Source organism: Megalobrama amblycephala, linkage group LG2 (assembly GCF_018812025.1).
Source record: "Megalobrama amblycephala isolate DHTTF-2021 linkage group LG2, ASM1881202v1, whole genome shotgun sequence".
Lineage (NCBI taxonomy): Eukaryota > Metazoa > Chordata > Actinopteri > Cypriniformes > Xenocyprididae > Megalobrama > Megalobrama amblycephala.
In genome coordinates this window covers 30,878,714-30,900,973 of record NC_063045.1, presented here as the reverse complement: position 1 = coordinate 30,900,973, position 22,260 = coordinate 30,878,714, and the positions used below count along the sequence as shown (strand labels likewise).

At 36.6% G+C, this 22,260-nt stretch overlaps 1 protein-coding gene across 7 annotated transcripts in view; it reads left to right on the top strand.

Moving 5' to 3' along the window:
* Window positions 1-22,260, top strand: part of mark1 (MAP/microtubule affinity-regulating kinase 1) — a 63,981-nt gene that overhangs the window by 1,398 nt on the left and 40,323 nt on the right. For all 7 annotated transcript variants that reach the window (XM_048170050.1, XM_048170023.1, XM_048170015.1 and 4 more), the window contains exons 2-3: window positions 18,581-18,784; window positions 21,948-22,001. In XM_048170050.1, the coding sequence (XP_048026007.1) occupies window positions 18,581-18,784; window positions 21,948-22,001 (258 nt within the window). The remainder of the gene's footprint in view (window positions 1-18,580; window positions 18,785-21,947; window positions 22,002-22,260) is intronic.

Below are 22,260 nucleotides of genomic sequence, written 5' to 3'. Positions count from 1 at the left end.
ATATAGAACATATATATAACATTTTTTTTGAGTGGTCATGAAATAAGTTTAAAACCAATGTGGTACCTACTGTACACTTTCGGATTCAGCAATGGTAGTATGCAGTTATTTTCTGTGAAACTTTTTTTTTTAACAATCTTTACACAACTCTTTCCATACAATGAATTTTCGCTCTGTCATGCTCCAAAAGGACAAAATAATTACTGTAAAAGTGTGCTCTATTCAGAAGCCATACATTTTTTCCCCCCACCAAAATTTAAGTGAATCACTGAAGATGTTCCACTTTGTCTGAGCTCTTAAATCTTTTTCACATCCAAGGACAGTTAATTGGCGTGGCAGAAATATCGGTCTATCACTAAATTAATGTGATTTGAAAATATGAGGAAATGCGGTGTGGTTTGGGGATTTTTGCATTTTGATGCTGGATGCACAAAATATCTTCATTCATTGGGGAAGGATCTTGATCAGTAAGTTATTGGAGACAAGAGGCCTTATAAAGCCAGTGTCTTATGTTCCTGTGGGCTTAAAGTCATCTCAGGTTATAGGCCTGCAGAGCTCTGATTATGTAAAGGATTCCTGAACTGTATTGTTAAAATCCTCCAGTGATGCGGCAAGACAGTCAGTCAGTATCAGGTCTGCGGCCTGTGGGAGAATCTTTATGACTTGCTGATAATGGTCGCAGAGGGGCTGTTGTCTCAATCATGTAATTACAGACTGTGATTAATGAAAAGCACAGAAACGCTCAGAGGTCGTCTGGGTGTGTGGCGTGGGTCATTAATGTAAGTAATTTATGCTGAACCAGTGGAGGAAACATCTAGAGATCGCTGTCATCGGCTCTGTACATCTCACCATGCTGTCAACCCTGTTATCGCATTTAAAGGATTAGTTCACTTTCAAATGAAAATTAGCCCAAGCTTTACTCACCCTCAAGCCATCCTAGGTGTATATGACTTTGTTCTTTCTGATGAATACAATCGGAGTTAGGGCTGGACGATTATGACCTAAAATCAAAACCTTGATTAATTGAACATTTTACCTCGATTACGATTAATGAATGATTATTTTGTTTCAGGTTTTTTTTTTTTTTTTTTTTTTGCCCTCATAGTTCACTTACAAGGTTTCTACTGTAAATATGCTTGACTATTAAAGGTGCCCTAGAACTTCTTTTTAAAAGATGTAATATAAGTCTAAGGTGTTCCCTGAATGTGTCTGTGAAGTTTCAGCTCAAAATACCCCATAGATTTTTTTTAATTCATTTTTTTAACTGCCTATTTTGGGGCATCATTAACTATGCACCGATATATAGGTTGCGGTCCCTTTAAATCTCCCGCTCCCCCGCACCGGAGATCGCGCTTGCCTTGAGCAGCATAAAAACAGTTCACACAGCTAATATAACCCTCAAAATGGATCTTTACAAGATGTTCGTCATGCATGCTGCTTGCATACATCAGATCATGTAAGTATAGTATTTATTTGGATGTATTACATTTGATTCTAAATGAGTTTGAGGCTATGCTGCGTGGCTAAAGCTAACATTACACACTGTTGGAGAGATTTATAAAGAATGAAGTTGTGTTTATGAATTATACAGACTGCAAGTGTTTAAAAATGAAAATAGCGACGGCTCTCTTATCTCCGTGAATACAGTAATAAACAATGGTAACTTTAACCACATTTAACAGTATATTAGCAACATGCTAACGAAACATTTAGAAAGACAATTTACAAACATCACTAAAAATATCATGTTATCATGGATCATGTCAGTTATTATCGCTCCATCTGCCATTTTTCGCTATTGTTCTTGCTTGCTTACCTAGTCTGATGATTCAGCTGTGCACATCCAGACGTTCTGCCCTTGGGGCGTACACCCCGACTGTTACGTAGCAGTCGGTGTTATGTTGAGATTCGCCTGTTCTTCAGAGGTCTTTTAAACAAATGAGATTTATATAAGAAGGAGGAAACAATGGAGTTTGAAACTCAGTGTATGTCTTTTCCATGTACTGAACTCTTGTTATTCAACTATGCCAATATAAATTCAATATTTAATTCTAGGGCACCTTTAAAGGTGGGATATTTTTTTCCTATTGAAAGAGTGATCTGACATAACAGCTCACTTTCAGCAGTTATTTTATCTATGGTTCGTATCATTTCCTACAGATTTTTGCTCGTTGTAAATCATATAAAGATAAATGAGTACAGTACCAGTAATGAGAGCGATTGCGTGTGTGAATTAGTCATACCGTCTCTATTAATTGTGAAACTGTGGGTTGAAAATAGTTATTTCAAAAGTAGAAAAATATATGCAATAATAAGTTTTGAGTTCCTAAGCTACTTTAGTGATAAATCACATGACAGCGTTGACAACTTTTTTCTGCGTTCCTCTCTGTGCGCGCAATCTTCATGTTTTCCTCCGCTAACGTTACTGTTTGTATGAGTGTTCGTGCCACAATGCAGCTCCACGAGCACGGAAGCTCGAAATAATAATACGCATCCGATGGTCTAAAATCGCTTGAATGTCAAAACTGGTGCTAAGTCGCGCACGCCGTCTAAATAACCTAAATAACCGACATGGGAAAATTACGTTGGTTAGAGGTTCTGAATTTCGGTTTCAATTACTTTTCGATTAATCGTCCAGCCCTAATCGGAGTTATATTAATAAATATCCTGATGCTTTATAATGGCAGTGAACGGGACTAACAAGTATGAAGCTCAAGAAAGTGCATCCATCCAAAGCAAAACTCTACACGGCTCCAGGGGGTAAATAAAGGCCTTCTGAAGCGAAGCAATGCGTTTGTGTAAGAAAAATATCCATATTTAACATGTTATAAAGTAAAATATCTAGCTTCCGCCAGACCGCCTTCCGTATTCAACTTAGGAAGAAAGTTTAACTTTTCCGTAAGTTGAATACGGAAGGCCATCAACTGTCCCGATCGTCTTTCATGAGCTCTGAAAGGTAGTTTAAAACAGAATGCACGCGTTGGCTAAATGCATAGATTGACATTGCGTGAAACTGTGGAGAGTGTGAATGTGTAAAATATGTAATATAGTGTGTAAATAATGTGTATAATGTAAATGTGTAAATATATAAACATAAGGCAGTGCATCGATACATCGTATCGTTAGACATATAATCGATGTATTGATCTACATTGATGTATTCTTACACCCCTATTTTATACACAGCGCAAATAGCTTGAATTTGACCAATATTCCAGAATTGTCAGCAAGCTATCTAGATAGTGTGACGAATGTTTATATGGTTGTCAGTGAATGGGATGCTAAATAATAATAATTTTCCCAATAAATAGGCAAGAATAAACACAGTGTCCTCCATGATTCCTGTTCTTTCCAATAAAAAAGCACTTGAACGCGATGAGCTCTTAATCATGACTTCAGAAATGGGAAGCATGTGATGGCAGAACTATCTCAGCATGAAATTTAAAGGGATAGTTCACCCAAAAATGACCATTCTGTCATGCTCATGCCATTCCAAACCTGAATGACTTACTTTCTCTTGCGGCACACAAAAGAAATGTCTGTTTTTTTTGTTTGTTTTGTTTTTTGTCTGTCCACACCAGTATTCTGTGGTTGATGTTCTTCAAAATATCTTCATTGTGTTCTGTAGAAGATGAAAAGTCGTAAAGTTTTGGAACGGCATGAGAGTGAGTAAATGATGACTAACTCTTTAAGTGCATTATGGGTGTTGTTGGAGACTGCTGGTAACTCATTTTGCATGCATTGAGCTCATGATATAAATTGTCATGCAGGATTGTAAACCATAAGAAGAAGAGTTTGAAATGTTCATCAGATATTGATTGTGTTTTATTACTTGGTTTGCATTCACTCTTGTCTGTTCTTATTCGGCTTGAAGTTGCAGACAGGCTGATGTGGATAACAGGCATGAGAGTGTTGTAAAGCGCTGTTTGCTGCAGAGTGTCCTGGCAGAGGTCGAAGGGGGTTTGGATATCAGTGCACTTCTCTCTGTTATAATCAATGCAGCTGTCAAACTATAAGACACTCTCACCCCCTCCCTCCAATTTGCTGCCTTACTGTCTGTGTGTAAATTTGAAGAATGAACAGCAGCACAGGAAGTGCAAGTGGTTGAAAACAATTTCCCAGTAATTGAAGAGAAGGACTACAACTAGTGCTTATTTTGGTAATTGACTAATAGTCTAACTATTGTTTGAACAATTACTCAACTATCTGGGCAATTAATGCAACAATTAATAATCAACTATTTAGCTTTTGCCTTGAGTTAGAGGTTTTATTATCATGCATGTGCTAGATAATATTAAAAGTGCCATCGAATTGAAAATTGAATTTACCTCGGCATAGTTGAATAACAAGATTTCAGTACATGGAAATGACATACAGTGAGTCTCAAACTCCACTGTTTCCTCCTTCTTATATAAATCTTATTTGTTTAAAAGACCTCCGAAGAACAGGCGAATCTCAACATAACACCAACTGTTGCGTAACAGTTGGGGTGTACGCCCCCAATATTTGCATATGCCAGCCCATGATCGAGGCATTACACAAGGGCAGCCAGTATTAACATCTGGATCTGTGCACAGCTGAATCATCAGACTAGGTAAGCAAGCAAGAACAATAGCGAAAAATGGCAGATGGAGCGATAATAACTAACATGATCCATGATAACATGATATTTTTAGTGATATTTGTAAATTGTCTTTCTAAATGTTTCGTTAGCATGTTGCTAATGCACTGTTAAATGTGGTTAAAGTTACCATCGTTTCTTACTGTATTCACGGAGACAAGAGCCGTCCCTATTTTCATTTTTAAACACTTGCAGTCTGTATAATTCATAAACACAACTTCATTCTTTATAAATCTCTCCAACAGTGTAGCATTAGCCATTAGCCACGGAGCATAGCCTCAAACTCATTCAGAATCAATGTAAACATCCAAATAAATACCACACTTACGCGATTAGACATGCTGCATGACGAACACTTTGTAAAGATCCATTTTGAGGGTTATATTAGCTGTGTGAACTTTGTTTATGCAATGATAGAGTTGAGAGCTCGGGAGGGGGCGGAGAGCGCAAGCAATTAAAGGGGCCGCAGCCTGAATCGGTGCATTTCTAATTATGCCCCAAAATAGGCAGTTAAAAAAATGAATTAAAAAAAATCTATGGGGTATTTTGAGCTGAAACTTCACAGACACATTCAGGGGACACTTTAGACTTATATTACATCTTGTAAAAAAATGTTCGATGGCACCTTTTAAAGACACAACCTTAAAAGAACATTTAGCCTTTTAATAACTTAAAGGTCAGGTTTTTAAGGTCAAATATGATTTAGAGATTAAAACAAAAAAGTGTAATTCAGTCCCTGTTTATATTTGTATAGATTACTTACAAATTGTAGTCCATTACACATTTAAGGTAATCGGACTACTTCTAGATTACTTTTGAAGTAACTCATTTATCACATCGATTTGATTGATTGATATTGTACCATACTGATAAAAATTACAAAGTTAAAGGAAAATTATTCAATTTTTTGTCATCAGGGCACCGACATCTGGGTCTGATATGAATAGGACCATGTGAATTAGACTTGGTACTGCTTTGCACACCCCCTTTTATTAAGTATTCGCAGTTAATGAACCTCTTTTAAAAGTTCACTAATAATATATATGCCTGTTTATTAAATGTGCATAAATTATGTTTTATTAACAGAGTTTGGGAGGAACACATTCAAATGATCTATCCAATCAACACGTCTACCCGATCAGCATGAGAGGAGGCCTATATATATATATACACGGTCGACTCACCTATGTTCCTCGACAGTTTTCAGCATCCCTCCACCACCCCGACTCCTCACTCTTGGCTGGTTTCTACCACAGCCAGGAATACGGGGGGTGTACTCTATGTTTGGCTTAAAATACCAAGCTCAGAGCCCGCTTCTCAGACAGCACGGCAAATACGCATACTCCTTTACTCTATCTGATGATTTGTAAGTGTGAACTCATGAAATATATTTTAAAGAACATGTATTTTAGTGTCTCATCTCATGCAAATTTTTTTCTCAATGGTTCAAAGTGCACATGCACACAATGAATTTGATGCAAAGCAATGTTTGTTGACATTTGTTGGTTTTGTGAGTTTTGTTAATTGTGCAAGTTATGTCAGAGCTGATAATCTCCTATCGACTTTCATTGTTTGCTTAAGAAGAAATAAGAAGCCAGTAGTGTGACCTTTGCTATTCCTATATCTTAACTCCACACTACTAGATTGATGAGACAGTCGGGACCAGGACCCTAAAGCCAGAAACATGCTCTACGCAAGTAAATGAATGCTTGGTCAGTGGCAGTGCATTGTTTGTGTGTTGATGCTGACCACACTTAATTTGTGGTAACAGACCTTAGTACTCAAGGAGGCATAAGAGTATTACCTTGTGTCACATTGGGATGAATTTAGAGATGAAAACTTCTCTGCAGGCATTTGCATGTTGTGCTTTAACATGGATGGACTCGAGTAATCAAGTACTCAAAAGTGACAGATGAGTTATGTGACCTTTTACTGAATTTGAAATTCAGTAGAAAAAATGCAAAAAGGTGTCCCACATGCTCCTTTGATTTGTCTTTCGTAGGGCTGCAACTATTATTTTGATTGATTATAACTCTTTCCCCACCAGAGTTTTTTTTTTAAAAAGTTGCCAGCCAGCACCAGCATTTTTGATGATTTTTTTAACAAAACTTTCATAGCTCCTAGAATATTTAACAACAAAACATTTTATTCTAGCTTCATGCATTTTTTTTTAAATCAACAAATCGCATTTTTGTCAAAGACTACATCTGGATTGGATTCAGAATGTTGATCAAAACATAGATGAGTAGATTGAGTCCATCAACACCCCCAAAGCTTCACAATCCTGTACCTTTTCATGGGTCGACATTTCATTCCGTAAAGTTAGGCAGTTTTGATTTATATGCAGTGTAATGCTTGATGATCGCATTATTTTAAAGGGTTAGTTCACCCAAAAATGAAAATTCTGTCATTAATTACTCACCCTCATGCCATTCCAAACCCATAAGACCTTCGTTCATCATCGGAACACAAATGAAGATATTTTTGATGAAATCTGTATTAACAGGTTTAAAAAAACGAAATAACCGACATGGGAAAATGATGTCGGTTAGAGGTTCTGATTTTCGGTTTCGATTACTTTTCGATTAATCGTCCAGCCCTAAAGAAGAGAAAATAATGTTGAATAAAGTCGTTATTTTGGTTTTGTTTTTGTGCACAAAATGTATTCTCAATGTTTCAGTGCAGCTTCAAAGTGTTCTACACGATCCCAGATGAGGAATAAGGGTCTTATTTAGAGAAACCATTGCTCATTTTCTAAAAAAAAATTAAAATTATATACGTTTTAACCATAAATGCTCATCTTGAACTACCTCTCCTCTTCTTCTCTATTTGAATTCCAACAGTGTAGATGCTGCTAAGTGTGTTACTGCCCTCCTCAGGTCAAAGTTTGAACTAATTGTTATATACTTGCACTAGCAAATTGAATATGACAATTTAGTTCAAACTTTGACCTGTTGAGGGCAGTAATACACTTAGCAGCATCTACACTGTTGGAATTCAAATAGAGAAGAAGAGGAGAGCTAGTTCAAGATGAGCATTTATGGTTAAAACGTATAAAATTTTTAAAAAAATTTTTAGAAAATGAGGGATGGTTTCTCTAGATAAGACCCTTATTTCTCATCTGGGATTGAGTAGAACGCTTTGAAGCTGCACTGAAACTGTAATTTTGATCTTCAACCGTTTGAAGGCCATTGAAGTCCACTATATGGAGAAAAATCCTGGAATGTTTTCATCAAAAACCTTCATTTCTTTTTGACTGAAGAAAGAAGAACATGGACATCTTGGATGACATGGGGGTGAGTAAATTATCAGGCAATTTTAATTTGAAAGTGAACTAATCCTTTAACAATGTCTTAAGTACCTTTCTGGACCTTGACAGTGGTAATTAAATTGCTGTCTATGAAGGAGTCAGAGAGCTCTCGGATTTCATCAAAAATATCTTAATTTGTGTTCTGAAGATTTATAAAGATCTTACGGGTGTGGAACGACATGAGGGTGAGTAATTAATGACAGAATTTTCATTTTTGGGTGAACTAACCCTTTAAATGTGCATTAGCAATGCTTCAATCACTTATTTCTGCTTCTTCTTCACCTGTGTGATCTGGATATTTTGGACTCTGTTTAATACCTGTGTAATATCGCCCCTACCATATAAGATAGAAAACACAGATAGCCTGAAAATTCTTGGAAAGGTTGAAATTATGGAAAATTCCGACAAGGGCGGCGAAAGAGTTAATTGATTAATCGCTTCATTAATTGGATAAAAAGCCTGGGTTTACTAATGGAAAAAATTCCACACCCTGCCCAACACTTCAGTGAAGTCTGTGAAGTTTAACGTAGAATCGCTTTCTGTCAGGATGAACCTTTATGCAAAATGGAAATACTCATGTGAATTTGTAAGATTTACAGATAAGGACATAACGGAAAAATGTACGTTATGCATAATTGCATTGTGTAAAGTGTGCTGTTGCATTTCAGAATGCAGTTATGCATGAAATCAGGCTAGAAGTGTTTTACATTTGCCGTACTTGCATATAGTATGTTTCGTCCTTAGACAACAGAGTATAGAAGTGAAAGTGATGCAGAGATTGAACAGAGCCATCATCATCAAAACAAATCGAAGAGTCAGATGTTTTTGGAGAGCTCTTGCAGACGCGCATTGAAAGGCTTTCACTTTTACAACAGTTGCGTAACAGAAAGGCTTTGAGAGAAGGGAGTGCTTTTAAAGAGACGAGCATGTGTGTGGAGAGGGGGGATGTGCATACGGAGGTTGTATACCTTGTGGGAATGTTGTGTCCAGGCAGCATGTTCATTGTCATGCTAAAACAGGAATGCCAATGCTGTGTCATGAAAGCCTGCAAAGCTGCTGCTGTTTCATTTCGCCTCTTTTCTTCAGGATTCACTTTTTTTGGTATATATTTGTGACTGATGAAACTTCAGCGCTCCTCCAAAACCAAATGAGCTGCCTGGCTGCCTTCTAAGGACGCTTTCACACAGTGTGCGTTTCTGAGTTCAAAACCAGCTAAACGCAGTGCAGCAGATTGGAACTGAATGCTGAGGCCTGGAGATGCATTTTAAAAGTTGAACTTCTTTTATTTAACATGGTGACCTAAAGCAGTGCTCATGGTGCAAGACGTGTCAAGACAGTCAAAGATGTCCGTCTAGAATGTGGCACATAGATGGAAAATTAAACAATAGTGCTGATGGCAGAACTCTAACTGAAATGGATTTACTGATTTGTTGCTTTTTCTCACTAAATATGGTTCTCAAACTGATCTTAGAATTGAGTAAAATATGCATGGAAATTTCATTGGAGCTATTTTTGGGACATTGATGAACAAAAGTGTCCATGATTAAAAAAAAAAGGAAAATCTATCTTAAAAAAAAATATGTGCCACATTCTGAAATGAACTTTGATTGTTCAAGAAGAGTTTAAATTTAGTCTAGCTATCAAGTCAAAATAATAACATTCTGTATTTTCCTTACATATTGAATGCATGTGAGTGTACATCTTAATTTCAAAAAGACTTTATATAGATTTTTTTTTAGGTAATAAGTTGTTGGAGAGTCACACTACATGACAATTTATAAAGCATTGCCTTATAATAAAAAGGTCAAATTATCAGATATTTGACTTTGACACATGGTCATGAGGGTCTGCAGGGGTCATATTTTTGATTTCTTCATTATGTTAATGAACAAGATGAATATTCGGATTTCGAGAATAGTTCTGCAGTCAGATTTCAGGTCAACTAAGGTCATGGTGAAGCAACATTTTAAGAGAATCTAAGTTAGTTAAACTGTTGACAGTATATAATATATGTTTGTTAAAAAGAAGTGAAATTAATAGTGTTGAATATGCACTTAAACTATTTTTAATATTTTTATATTTTAATGTTTTTTAAACTGTAATTTTTAGATAATATAATATAATTAAATTAAAGGCCATTTAAGTGTACTTAGAGTACACCTTCATGACTGTTTCTTAGCACACTTAAGTACACTTATAAAGTGCACTTTGTAATAATGTCACATTAAAAAGACTATACTAAAGCATATAAAGTACTTGATAATAATTTTAATTGAAGTGTGCTATTTGAATTACATTTAAAGTTAATATATTTTAAATGTACTAAATTGCAAGTTGCAACTTCATTACAAATGTGTAATTATAATATATTTAAATACATGACATACAAGTTACAATAGAAATGACATAAAAGTATAGTTTAGTTTACCATAAATGCTTGTCAATACATTCAGCAGTACACTTTATCAATATTTCAATGACAATAGAATAATGAAATTACAGATAGATGTACTTAAGTCCTATTTAAGTGGGTCAAAAACACAGTTGTTGAACTAATTGCATTTGACATAAATGTAATTAAAGTTTAAAGGGTTAGTTCACCCAAAAATGAAAATAATGTCATTTATTACTCACCCTTATGCCGTTCCACACCCGTAAGACCCTCTTTGGAACACAAATTAAGATATTTTTGTTGAAATCCGATGGCTCAGTGAGGCCTGCATAGCCAGCAATGACATTTCCTCTCTCAAGATCCGTTAATTTACTAAAAACATATTTAAATCAGTTCATGTGAGTACAGTGGCTCAATATTAATATTATAAAGCGACAAGAATATTTTTGGTACGCCAAAAAAAAACAAAATAACGACTTATATAGTGATGGCCGATTTCAAAACAGTGCTTCAGGAAGCTTCGGAACATAATGAATCAGTGTATCGAATAATGATTCAGATCGCGTGTCAAACCGCCAAACTGCTGAAATCACGTGACTTTGGCGCTCCGAACCGCTGATTCGACATGCTGATTCATTATGCTCCGAAGCTTCCTGAAGCAGTGTTTTGAAATCGGCCATCACTAAATAAGTCGTTATTTTGTTTTTATTTTGGTGCACCAAAAATATTCTTGTCACTTCATAATATTAATATTGAGCCACTGTACTTACATGAACCAATTTAAATATGTTTTTAATACCTTTAGTACCAGAGCCATCGGATTTCAACAAAAATATCTTAATTTGCGTTCCGAAGATTAACGAAGGTCTTACGGGTGTGAAACGGCATGAGGGTGAGTAATAAATGACAGAATTTTCATTTTTGGGTGAACTGACCCTTTAATACATTTTCATTTAATTGCAAATATGCAGTTAAGCGTACCAAAAATTACATCAGTTTAGTAAAGTATATTACTTTTGTAATAAGTACTCTTTTTAAAAGTATGCTAGTGTACTTTTTCCACTTCTTGATTTGTACTACATATACTAATAATTCAAGTGCAGCATTTTACATAATTATTCATTTGGGCCCTAGCCTCCTGAAAATGCAAAATCTGCTTCTGGGCAGCGTTCAGTATCATGTGTTTGGATCATTCGATACCTCGCTGAGTCACCAGTTACACTGAATGCTGATTGTCAAGGCCTGGATTGGGCTTTCTGCCATTATGCTCAAAACGCAAGATAATGTGGATCCTAGTTTCGTTTCTTGAGGCTTAAGGAGTGACTTATTCTGTAAACCTCTCGGTCTGAGTGGTGCTGGTGTTAAAATAAGGTTTAGGAGTCCAGCCAAATTTGGCTGTAGTGTTGAAGTTTGCTCAGGAAGAGCAGAGGGAGATACCAGCTCGCTGCTGACTGAAAATTGTCATTGCATTTATTTTGGTTTGTGTCGGAGCGGCCAGATTCCTCCCTGGCATTAGGTTGTCTTTTTTTCAAAGCTCTCCATGCGTGTTCTTTAAGCTTCCTCTTGAGAATAAATGTCAGCTTTCAGCAATGCTGAATTCTGCTTGCATTGATTTCAAATATGTTTTCCATCCAAGGCAAGACATCACTAAGACAGAACTTGCCAGTTTTCCTTGTTTAAGGGTGCTGTGACCTTATTTGATTGCTAAATTTGAAAATAAACCAAATTCTATACTATTAATTCAAAAAAAGGTATGCCTTTACACCCAGGAATGTTTTATGGTGCAACCAACATGCAGAAAGAAAAAAACAAAAACATAAAACAGGAAATAGAGAGAACCCAGGAGACCCTCATGATTGTTTATCATGATCAATAAGTCTCTGATCTTTTTTATGACAAGGAAAGCCTGTAAAATGTCAATAATAATTATTAATTAGGAATTTAAAAAATATATTTTTTATTTTTATGTTATTTAAAAAAACTTTCCAACTTGAAAAATAAGTTCTTATCTTTATAAAAATAATGATTAGGATGTGTACTGTAACATGAATTCAAGGTGTAAGGAAAATATGAGTTTTGCTTTACATTAGAACTTTTCTTGAAAATGACAAAAATGCTCCGGTACCGATAGCCTCGTGGGCAGCATGCTGACATTTAGCGTCGTTGCGCTTTTGGCGTCCCAAGTTCGAGTCCCGGCCTGTGGACATTTCCCTAACCTGTCCCTCTCTCCCACTTCGCTTTCTGTCCATTCTATACTATCCTGTCATAATAAAGTCAAAAATCACCAAAAGAAAAAGAAAAACTTTATGAAACCATATGAAACCCACATGAATACCATTTTCAAGAACTTAACACACTAGATATTTCTATTCTTTTAATAGATTTTTTTTTTTCAATTACCCAAAAGTTATACTGTATTGACAGCATTTGTGGAATAATATCATACCAAAGAAAATAATTTTGACTTTGCACATGTTTATCTACCTAAAAGAAGTCCCTGCTAAAATGATGATTTGGACAACTTTAAAGCTCAAATAATATATATATATTTTTTTTTACTGAATAATTCAGTAAAATGTAACAAAATTATATGCTTCACATTTATGCTTTTAAACCCTCCATAATGCTGGTCCCATAGACCATCATTACTGTAAACGGGGATGAGTGGAAATTAACAGTATGCCACAAATGCTGTTGATAAAGCTTAACTTGTATTGAACACATGGCAATCATGCCCTTAAACTAACCTTCATTCTGAGGTGGTAAAGACAGAATATTGAGTAGGGGAAATGGATGAGCTCTTTATTGGGTTACCTTAATGTCGTTGTGTGCCACAAGGAACAATAGAGGAGACACAGTGATTGTAAGTCCACGAGGGAAGGTCTTTTCTCTAGTGTTAGAGTGACAGACATTGTTCTACTTGAGTTTTAATATGTTATAAGACACAGGTCATCCTCAGTTCATCTAAGTCACAGGATGTTACTGTACAAGTGACTCAGCAATTATTCACAACAGACTCTTCCATTCACTGATTTCTGAACACAGCTTCAGTTTAGTCAGTTTCTCTTGAAAGTCCTAACATTGTGTTTCTTGTTTCTTGAAAAATGTATGCCGTATTTTTAGTAGTTTGTGCTAGGGAATGAGAATAGTCTAGCATCTGTTAGTTAAAGAGTTTAAGGTGAGCGGTGTACAAGTAAAAAGTTGGCATAAAATGAAAATTCCCATTATCTATTTTGTAAATGTGTGCTATAGACCTTATTGTAAATGATTCATCCATGTATATGTTTACATTTTTGACCTTGTAATATTTAATCAAAACGTGATTAAAATGATGAAACCTCCCGACACTTCTTTTTAGTGCGTTTAAACCAAGCTCATGTTCATCTGCCTCCATTTTTGAGAGCCACGCCCACATCTCACCATTCAATCAACAACCGATACATAGAACTAAGTCCCCGCCTACTGTTACACTCGGATGTTCATCACAATACAGAAGACAAGATCTGTTGCTTCTTCCGTTTCAGCAAAAATTTAAATGGGAAAAAAAAGTAAACAAATTTCTGCAGATGTATTACTGACTTTTAATTTGTCTTTAACAATTGTTGTAGATTTTTTTACTTACATTAGTTAGCCTAATATTAGTTTTTGCTGTGGTTACGGTATCAAAATTGATATTGAGAATTGTGAAATTTGACTGGGATCTAAAATTTTGGTGTCGTAACAACCTCAGTCCAGCTAAAATAATTAGACTCTGATATATAGTTATCATGATACAAGATTACTCATTTCATAATTTTTTAAGGGATGAATTATGAGACACAGCTTCTCTGTTTCAGCATATTAACAGCATACTATAAAAGTCAAGTCAAATTTATTTATATTGCGCTTTTCACAATACGGTTTTCAAAGCAGCTATACAGAAACAACATGATGTTATCGCTCATCTAAATATCTTCATGCATTATAGTTGCATTTAGCTCTGCGAAGGTGGCGGTAATATAGTTTACATTTTGAAGTACTCTATTGCAGGGTTAGGGTTAGATGAACGAAGATGAACGAAAGTCTTACGAGTGTGGATCGACATGAGGGTGAGTAATTAAAGGTGCCCTAGAACTTCCTTTTAAAAGATGTAATATAAGTCTAAGGTGTCCCCTGAATGTGTCTGTGAAGTTTCAGCTCAAAATACCCCATAGATTTTTTTTTATTCATTTTTTTATCTGCCTATTTTGGGGCATCATTAACTATGCACCGATATATAGGTTGCGGCCCCTTTAAATCTCGTGCTCCCCCGCCCCGGAGCTCTCGCTTGCCTTAAACAGCATAAACAAAGTTCACACAGCTAATATAACCCTCAAAATGGATCTTTACAAGATGTTCGTCATGCATGCTGCGTGCATGGATCGGATCATGTGAGTATAGTATTTATTTGGATGTATTACATTTGATTCTGAGTGAGTTTGAGGCTATGCTGCGTGGCTAAAGCTAACATTACACACTGTTGGAGAGATTTCTAAAGAATGAAGTTGTGTTTATGAATTATACAGACTGCAAGTGTTTAAAAATGAAAATAGCGACGGCTCTCTTGTCTCCGTGAAAACAGTAATAAACAATGGTAACTTTAACCACATTTAACAGTACATTAGCAACATGCTAACGAAACATTTAGAAAGACAATTCACAAATATCACTAAAAATATCATGATATCATGGATCATGTCAGTTATTATTGCTCCATCTGCCATTTTTCGCTGTTGTCCTTGCTTGCTTACCTAGTCTGATGATTCAGCTGTGCACAGATCCAGACGTTAATACTGACTGCCCTTGTGTAATGCCTCAATCATGGGCTGGCATATGCAAATATTGGGGGCGTACATATTAATGATCCCGACTGTTACGTAACAGTCGGTGTTATGTTGAGATTCGCCTGTTCTTCGGAGGTCTTTTAAACAAATGAGATTTATGTAAGAAGGAGGAAACAATGGAGTTTGAAACTCACTGTATGTCATTTCCATGTACTGAAGTCTTGTTATTCAACTATGCCAATATAAATTCAATATTTAATTCTAGGGCACCTTTAATGACAGAATTTTCATTTTCGGGTGAACTAACCCTTTAATTCATTGTGGATTTCATAGTGTGGAATTATTGGTTTCTGAGGCTTTGAAGGAATAGCATGTGTCTGGAGTCAAGATACTTGAACAGAAATAAAGCAAAGATCATTGAAGAGCTTAGACATACACAATATATTACAAAACTAAAGATTCAGCGTTAGCTACTGCACTGTATAATATTTAATGTACATGTATTACTAATGATGACCTTTTTCTTTGTTATATCATTATAGTGAGCTGCATTGTTTAGATAGTCATTTGATATTGTTTTGTAAAAATAACCAATAAACTATGATTAAACTAATTGATTATGTCTTTTTTTTTTAAATGATGTCCATCTGACTGTAATTTATCTCTTAGTTAACATTTTCGCAAAGGGTTTTGTTTTTCAATGAAACTCTGTAATGAAAGTCAGTGAAAGTCTGTATATTCAGAGGATTTTTTTCAATACAGCATGTGAATGACTGAAGTGCACTTCACTTTTATTCAGGCATGCAGACTTTTTTCAGAGGAGGAAGGAGAGAAGTTTTGTGCCTTTGCGTCTGATTTGATATGAGCAGGTCTCGACTTTCCTTAATTCCTATTATTCATTTATTGATTATTTTATTGGATACGGGAAGTCATTTTCTACAAGGCTTTTCCATTCTTATGTAGCTTAAAACCAATAATGTTTCATGATGTTCAAAATGAGAGCTTTTATGATTGCCAAAACATATCAGATTTCCTACCGTAGACACAGTCTCAGGTAAAGCTTCACTCCTGTGGACCCAGTGCTGCACTGGTAATGGATTCTGTTGTAAGTGCTTTCTGTGGTTTGGGCTGAAGGTCTCGGCTCATTTTCCACTTTATCCAGTAGCTTCTTTATATTTCTGATATGGATTGCTGTTGCGGTCTAGCTGAAGTTAACTAGCTCCAGTGTTTATTTCGTCATGTTGATGTAATTGTTAGATTGAGCTCAAAGAGCCCTGGAGCAATAATAGAACGGGAAATTAATGTCCTGAAAGTTAACATGAAATGGAAGTTGTGATAGTCTCTTCTTCCCTAATGTGACATGTATCTGAGTGAAACAGCTTCTCAAATAAGAACATTTAGGGCGGGGCTTGATTTTGTTCATGGGGAGTTGATTGGATGGTTGTGGTTTGTTATTGGTGGATCTTATGTGAGTGACAGGTAAACACGTTATCAGTGAAGAGATGTTGCTGTAAAATTTCATTTCATCCTGTTTACTGTGACAGTGATTTAGGGTCATGTTCATGCCATTCCGATGTGTTCACATGGGATTAATTGTGTGTGTGTGTGTGTGTTCAAAAACAGCTGACCAGAGTACAACGGAATGTAATAGAATTAAGGAGTCTCGAGACACATCAGTTTAACGATATTTAACTCAATGTGTTATCTTTAATAACTGCTCATGGTGTGGTCAGCTATGCTGCAATTCTGGATCACAGAAGAATAGGACACAGGAGGAGAAAGTTCAACACTCTTAATTCAGCGATAAAAAAATGAAGCAAATTTGGTTTATCTAAATTCATTTTTGAAGACAAAGACATAGGTTAATAAAGTGAGATTAAATACATAAACTATCATATTTAATTAATTATTGCAGGTTTGCTTAATATTCTGAGTTTGTATTTCACTGTTTTTATTTATTTAAAGCAGGAGTGTCCAATCCTGCTCCTGGAGAGCCACTGTCCTGATAAGTTTAGCTCCAACCTCAATTAAACACACTATAGAGGGTATGCAACGACGTCACTTTCCCGTTTTGGATGTGTTTTGTGTGTTTTTCGCGACATTCACGCAGAAAAGCAATGCTGCCGCTCAGTCTTTTGCCACTCAGTGGGCGTGACCGCAGTCGTAACGGTCGACGGTGACGTCACGTGCATACCCTCTATAGAGGGTATGCAACGACGTCACTTTCCCGCCAAAAACTGGACTGAGAGGCAAAAGTACCTGTTGCATTACTGGATTTAATAGAGGAAACTGCGAAAACGCGACTAAAACTAACGAATTACACTAAAGGTTGGACTCGAAAGTGTTCCTTATAACATGTCAAATAAACCTAATCCATGGATATTGACATGCAGCCTCGAAACAAAACAGTGTAGAAGTAGTAGTTTGGTGGAACAACGTCAGATCAAATTGTTAATCTTATGTCAAACATTTATTGGTTTATTTTAAAAATATTAACTAAATTAAGATATACCCCGGTCTCACAGACAAGGCTTAAGCCTAGTCTCAGACTAAAATGCATGTTTGAGCTGTTTTAACTGAAAGCAACTTGCACTGACATATCTCAAAAGTGCAATATATGGTACAGTTAATAATTTTACTGGGAAAAAATAACATACATGGGTTCTTTGTAAACCATAATTTTATGTATGACTTTTACTCATATTTATTTTGTTTATTTTGGTCCATAAACTCAAAACCAAAGCCATAAGATAAAACAAAAATCTGTATATATCATCAACCTAAATAATTTAACAAAACAGCCCATAGTGACCAAAAAGGAGTAAAAATGGAATTTGAAAATGGATGTTCATTCTGCCTGTCAATAACTTTTTAACTTATCCACCTGATAAGCATCTCAAACAACAGAATATGGCAATCCAACAATATCTTATCAACAGCTCCTTAACAAATTATTCATTCAACAGAATTCAAAGAATATATCCTTCCTTTAAGTAACACAATTTTTGTTTATTGACTACAGCAAGCCAAAAAGCCGTAGAATGTCTGTGCCAAATACTGAAGGAGTTAGTAGATAAAAATTACCGTGGTGATTAAGCTGAAAAAAAAAAACATATCAAAATTCAACAAGGAGAGGAGCTCACAGAAATAATAATAGAAGATTTTTTACAAAATAATACTTTAATTACAGACCAAATGCAAAGACAAAACATTTTTCGTAACAGCACACCTGTATATTGAATACAAAAATAATATATACATATGTGATTCACTGACCGTATGTAAACATTTAGTCTCTAAAAATTTTTTAAGGAATACAGTCTGCATTTTCATTGCATCTGTTGTACAAAAAAACGGCATGCACAAGAAATTGCATCTAGCGAAGTGAAAATTTATTTAATAAATTTTTTTAAACATGTAATTTGAATATAACACCCTGTCCTTTTATTTTTCAGCATACATCTGTCGATGGCTATGCGGACACACCAGCACCCCCTACAAAATCAGCGAGTCGACAGAGTCTCCCACGCTGTCGGAACTCTGTGGCGTCCATCACGGACGAACAGCCTCACATTGGGAACTATAGACTGCTCAAAACCATCGGCAAAGGGAACTTTGCTAAAGTCAAACTTGCCCGCCATGTTTTAACAGGAAGAGAGGTGAGCGGATACTTATTTAAAGGGGACCTATTATGCGGAATTCACTTATACATAGTGTTAGAACACTGATGTGTGTCCACAGTGTGTGTAAACAACCAGCCTATAATGGTAAAGATCCACCCACTCCTTTTTTTATAATCCCCATAAAGTGTTTGAAAATACGCTGTTCCAGATTTCCCCCTACTGTGACATCACAAGCCCCGTCCATGACTTGTAACGATCTGCCTTATTAGCATAGATCCCACCCAAATAGTCTGCTATATCCTCGCTATAGCACTTATTTTTTTATAATGTCTGCATTACACAAACATTACAAATGTTCTGTTTTTACCATAGTCTGGGTAAACCCAGCCTGATCTGCCGGCGATTTGATTTCGCTCGGCAACTCAGTCTGGAAACCCGTGCATTAATTTCTGCTGCGCTGTTAAACTTTTGCGGGAACCAATCACAGACTGGCTTATCCACCTTGCTCGTTATTGGCGGGTATAACACGATGACGATAGAGAAGCGACGGCAAGCAGCTTTCAAACTCTATCTGATCTACCCGTCTCTCGCACGACCGTCACTCCAAAATAACAACGCACAATCACAGTGACACCGATTGTGTTAAGCATTTCCCTTATCTGAGAGAAATGTAGCAGAGCGTTGATCCGACAGTCTCTTCATAGGAAGATTACAAACGGCGATTGATGACACACGACGATTCTCTGCTGTTATTTTGGTGGTTTGCTTCACGATGTGAGTACAGGACTCTTTTACTTCAATGCCCCTTGATGGTAGACAATATTTTTATTATTTGCTCTATATGTTTTGTCTCCCTGCTTCTTGAATCTCGCGCCGCCTGAGCTGACTGGAATTCTTTTTGGTTGTCATGACAATGACGTAGTTTAGGGCGGCTATATTCCGCGTTCATTTACACTGAACAAGAACAGTATCAGAGTCGCCTTTTAAACTCTCGACGATGCTGAATGACTTCTTTAGTTAGCAAACAAATTGCTCGAGTGGGTGTAAATACCGATCACTTTCATGTTTTTTTGCACAACCTGCAAAAATCGCTCTTTGCCATTGCTTCTTCTGCAAACCACGGATCAATGCTACAAACCAATACAAACTAAACCTGCATCTCAATCAGCTCCCTAGTTCCCTAGGTCGTGAATCAGTATATCATGCAAGTGAATGTGGCTGATTCCCTGATCAGTGCCCTGACTACTGAACTAGGGAGCTGAGACACACGGTAAACTTGTCTGGAGTTTTCGCATCGCTCTGCAAAGTACGTCACCCGGATCGTTGATCTGATTGGTTGAAGGACTATCCAGTTGCGTGACTAATGCTCGTTGATCACGCCTCTTGTGCAGTAGGAAATACATAGCAAACTCCCCAGACCAATGTTCAATTTTAAATTGAGCTTGGTCTGGTGATAGCCAGACTAGATGTACCAATTAGTGTTGTCAAAAGTACCGACTTCGGGACCTAGTCGGTACTGAAATTTAAAAAATGTGACGCTTTGAGCGCTGTTGAGTGGATTCGTAAACATCTCTGATTGGCCGTTGTTTTCACGGCTCATCGGATATGTCTGTGATAGGCTTCAATGATCAACGCTGTAAAAACGTTGTAAATAGTCATCAATTAATCTCTTCACTAAGCGCTTACACAGATACACACAGGAGCGTTTGAAAGCAGGCGTCTATCGCGGATCGGTCCACTGTTAGACACCTGCTTTCAATCGCTCACGCTCCCACTTTCAAAACGCTTTCAAATTCAAACACTTCAAGGTGCTTTCAAATGCTCCCACGCGTTGATCATTGTAGCCAATCACAGGCATATCCGATGAGCGCGTCAACACAATGGCCTATCAGAGATGTTTACGAATCCGCTCAACAGCGCTCAAAGCGTCACATTTTTAAAATTTCAGTACCGATAGGTACCGAAGTCGGTACTTTTGACAACACTAGTACCAATAAACATAATAGTCTCCATAGACTCCTGGCATCTGAGCCACTGAGGACACAGTGGATTATTTCATTTATGAACGAAATGTTCTGAAGAAATTAGGTAAAGTCTTATATGTTTGTGCAAATCTTTATACACCAGAATGCTTCGCAAACGAGGGTCAGTTCAACACCAACATCCTACTACAGATCCCACATGAGCAGCTGTACAACAATTTATAGATGATCATGACGGAACATGCTAATCAATAAGTTGAATAAAGTGTACTCCAATAAGTTGATATAACTTTATTCAACAATAAGTTGAATAAAGTTAACTAAGTTCATAAATTCATCAACTAACCATTCATAAATGGCCTGTTGCATTCTAAAAGTTGTAACCTTTACTGATTCTCTCCAATTGTGACGACTCCAGTTCGAAAACCAGCTGAACACCGCTACTGATGATTTCAGACATTTTTGCTGCGTGAGATTCTTCAGTTTTGTTGTTGCCGGAGTATCACAAGCAATTGTACTGTGCATGTGTCGGAACTCATACTTCCGCGCTAATCCGCCCTTGAGTATACTTTGAAAGCTGTGCGGACATGACTGTGCGGAGCGGAATGCGGAAAATGCATAGTTCAGCTTCGACCCTGGTCAAACATGTCTGAACAGCTAATCAAGATTTTTAGGAGCTCTTGGTAATTACAGACTGGTGTGTTTGATCAGGGCACCTCTGTAATAGACCAATATGGAGAAAAACGCATTGAAACTCAACAGTCTCTATGAACAGATGTACAGTCAAGAACGAGGAAATTGGTGCGAAAGAAACAGACTGTGAATTTCCATACAAGGCAGACAAGTATCAATTATTTCACAAAAATAACTCCAAAAACAAATCACATTATACAGTTATCCTGTTTAACTTTTGACCCACTGTAAACCTGCCCTCAGTTCTCCCTCATTCAGGGAAGTTGAAGAGATTCTTTTGAGTTCTAAAATAAGGACACTCACCTAGTGCTCGAAACGACATGCATTATTTAACAGCCTGCACGTCACAACTCACTTTCAGGGCCAACAGAGACTCCAAATTATGTAAGATATGGAGCCGTTTTGCTCTGATGCTCAGAGAAAGGATGATGACATGGCTTTTAGATATTCAGATATATATGTTATCATATAGGAATCTTCTATAAATATAAACATTTCACAGTAACACAATATTTGTCTTTCAGGTAGCAGTGAAGATCATCGATAAAACACAGCTGAATCCCACAAGTCTACAAAAGGTGAGACCTCAGTGTTTTGAGACTTAATTGTCATGGAAGAAATGCCTATCCTAGGCATTGTTAGCACATTGTTATCATGTTTTATCTTTTTGCCAGTATGTTTTAACATGTTCCTTGCCATTGTTAGCATGTTATTACAATGGTCTATCATGTTTCAAGTTCATAATAGAGAGTCTGCAGCAGAGAAATCATCAATATTAGTGTCCATTGAACATTTAAATGGAATGTTTCTGTCCTTTCTCTCATTGCAAAACATCTC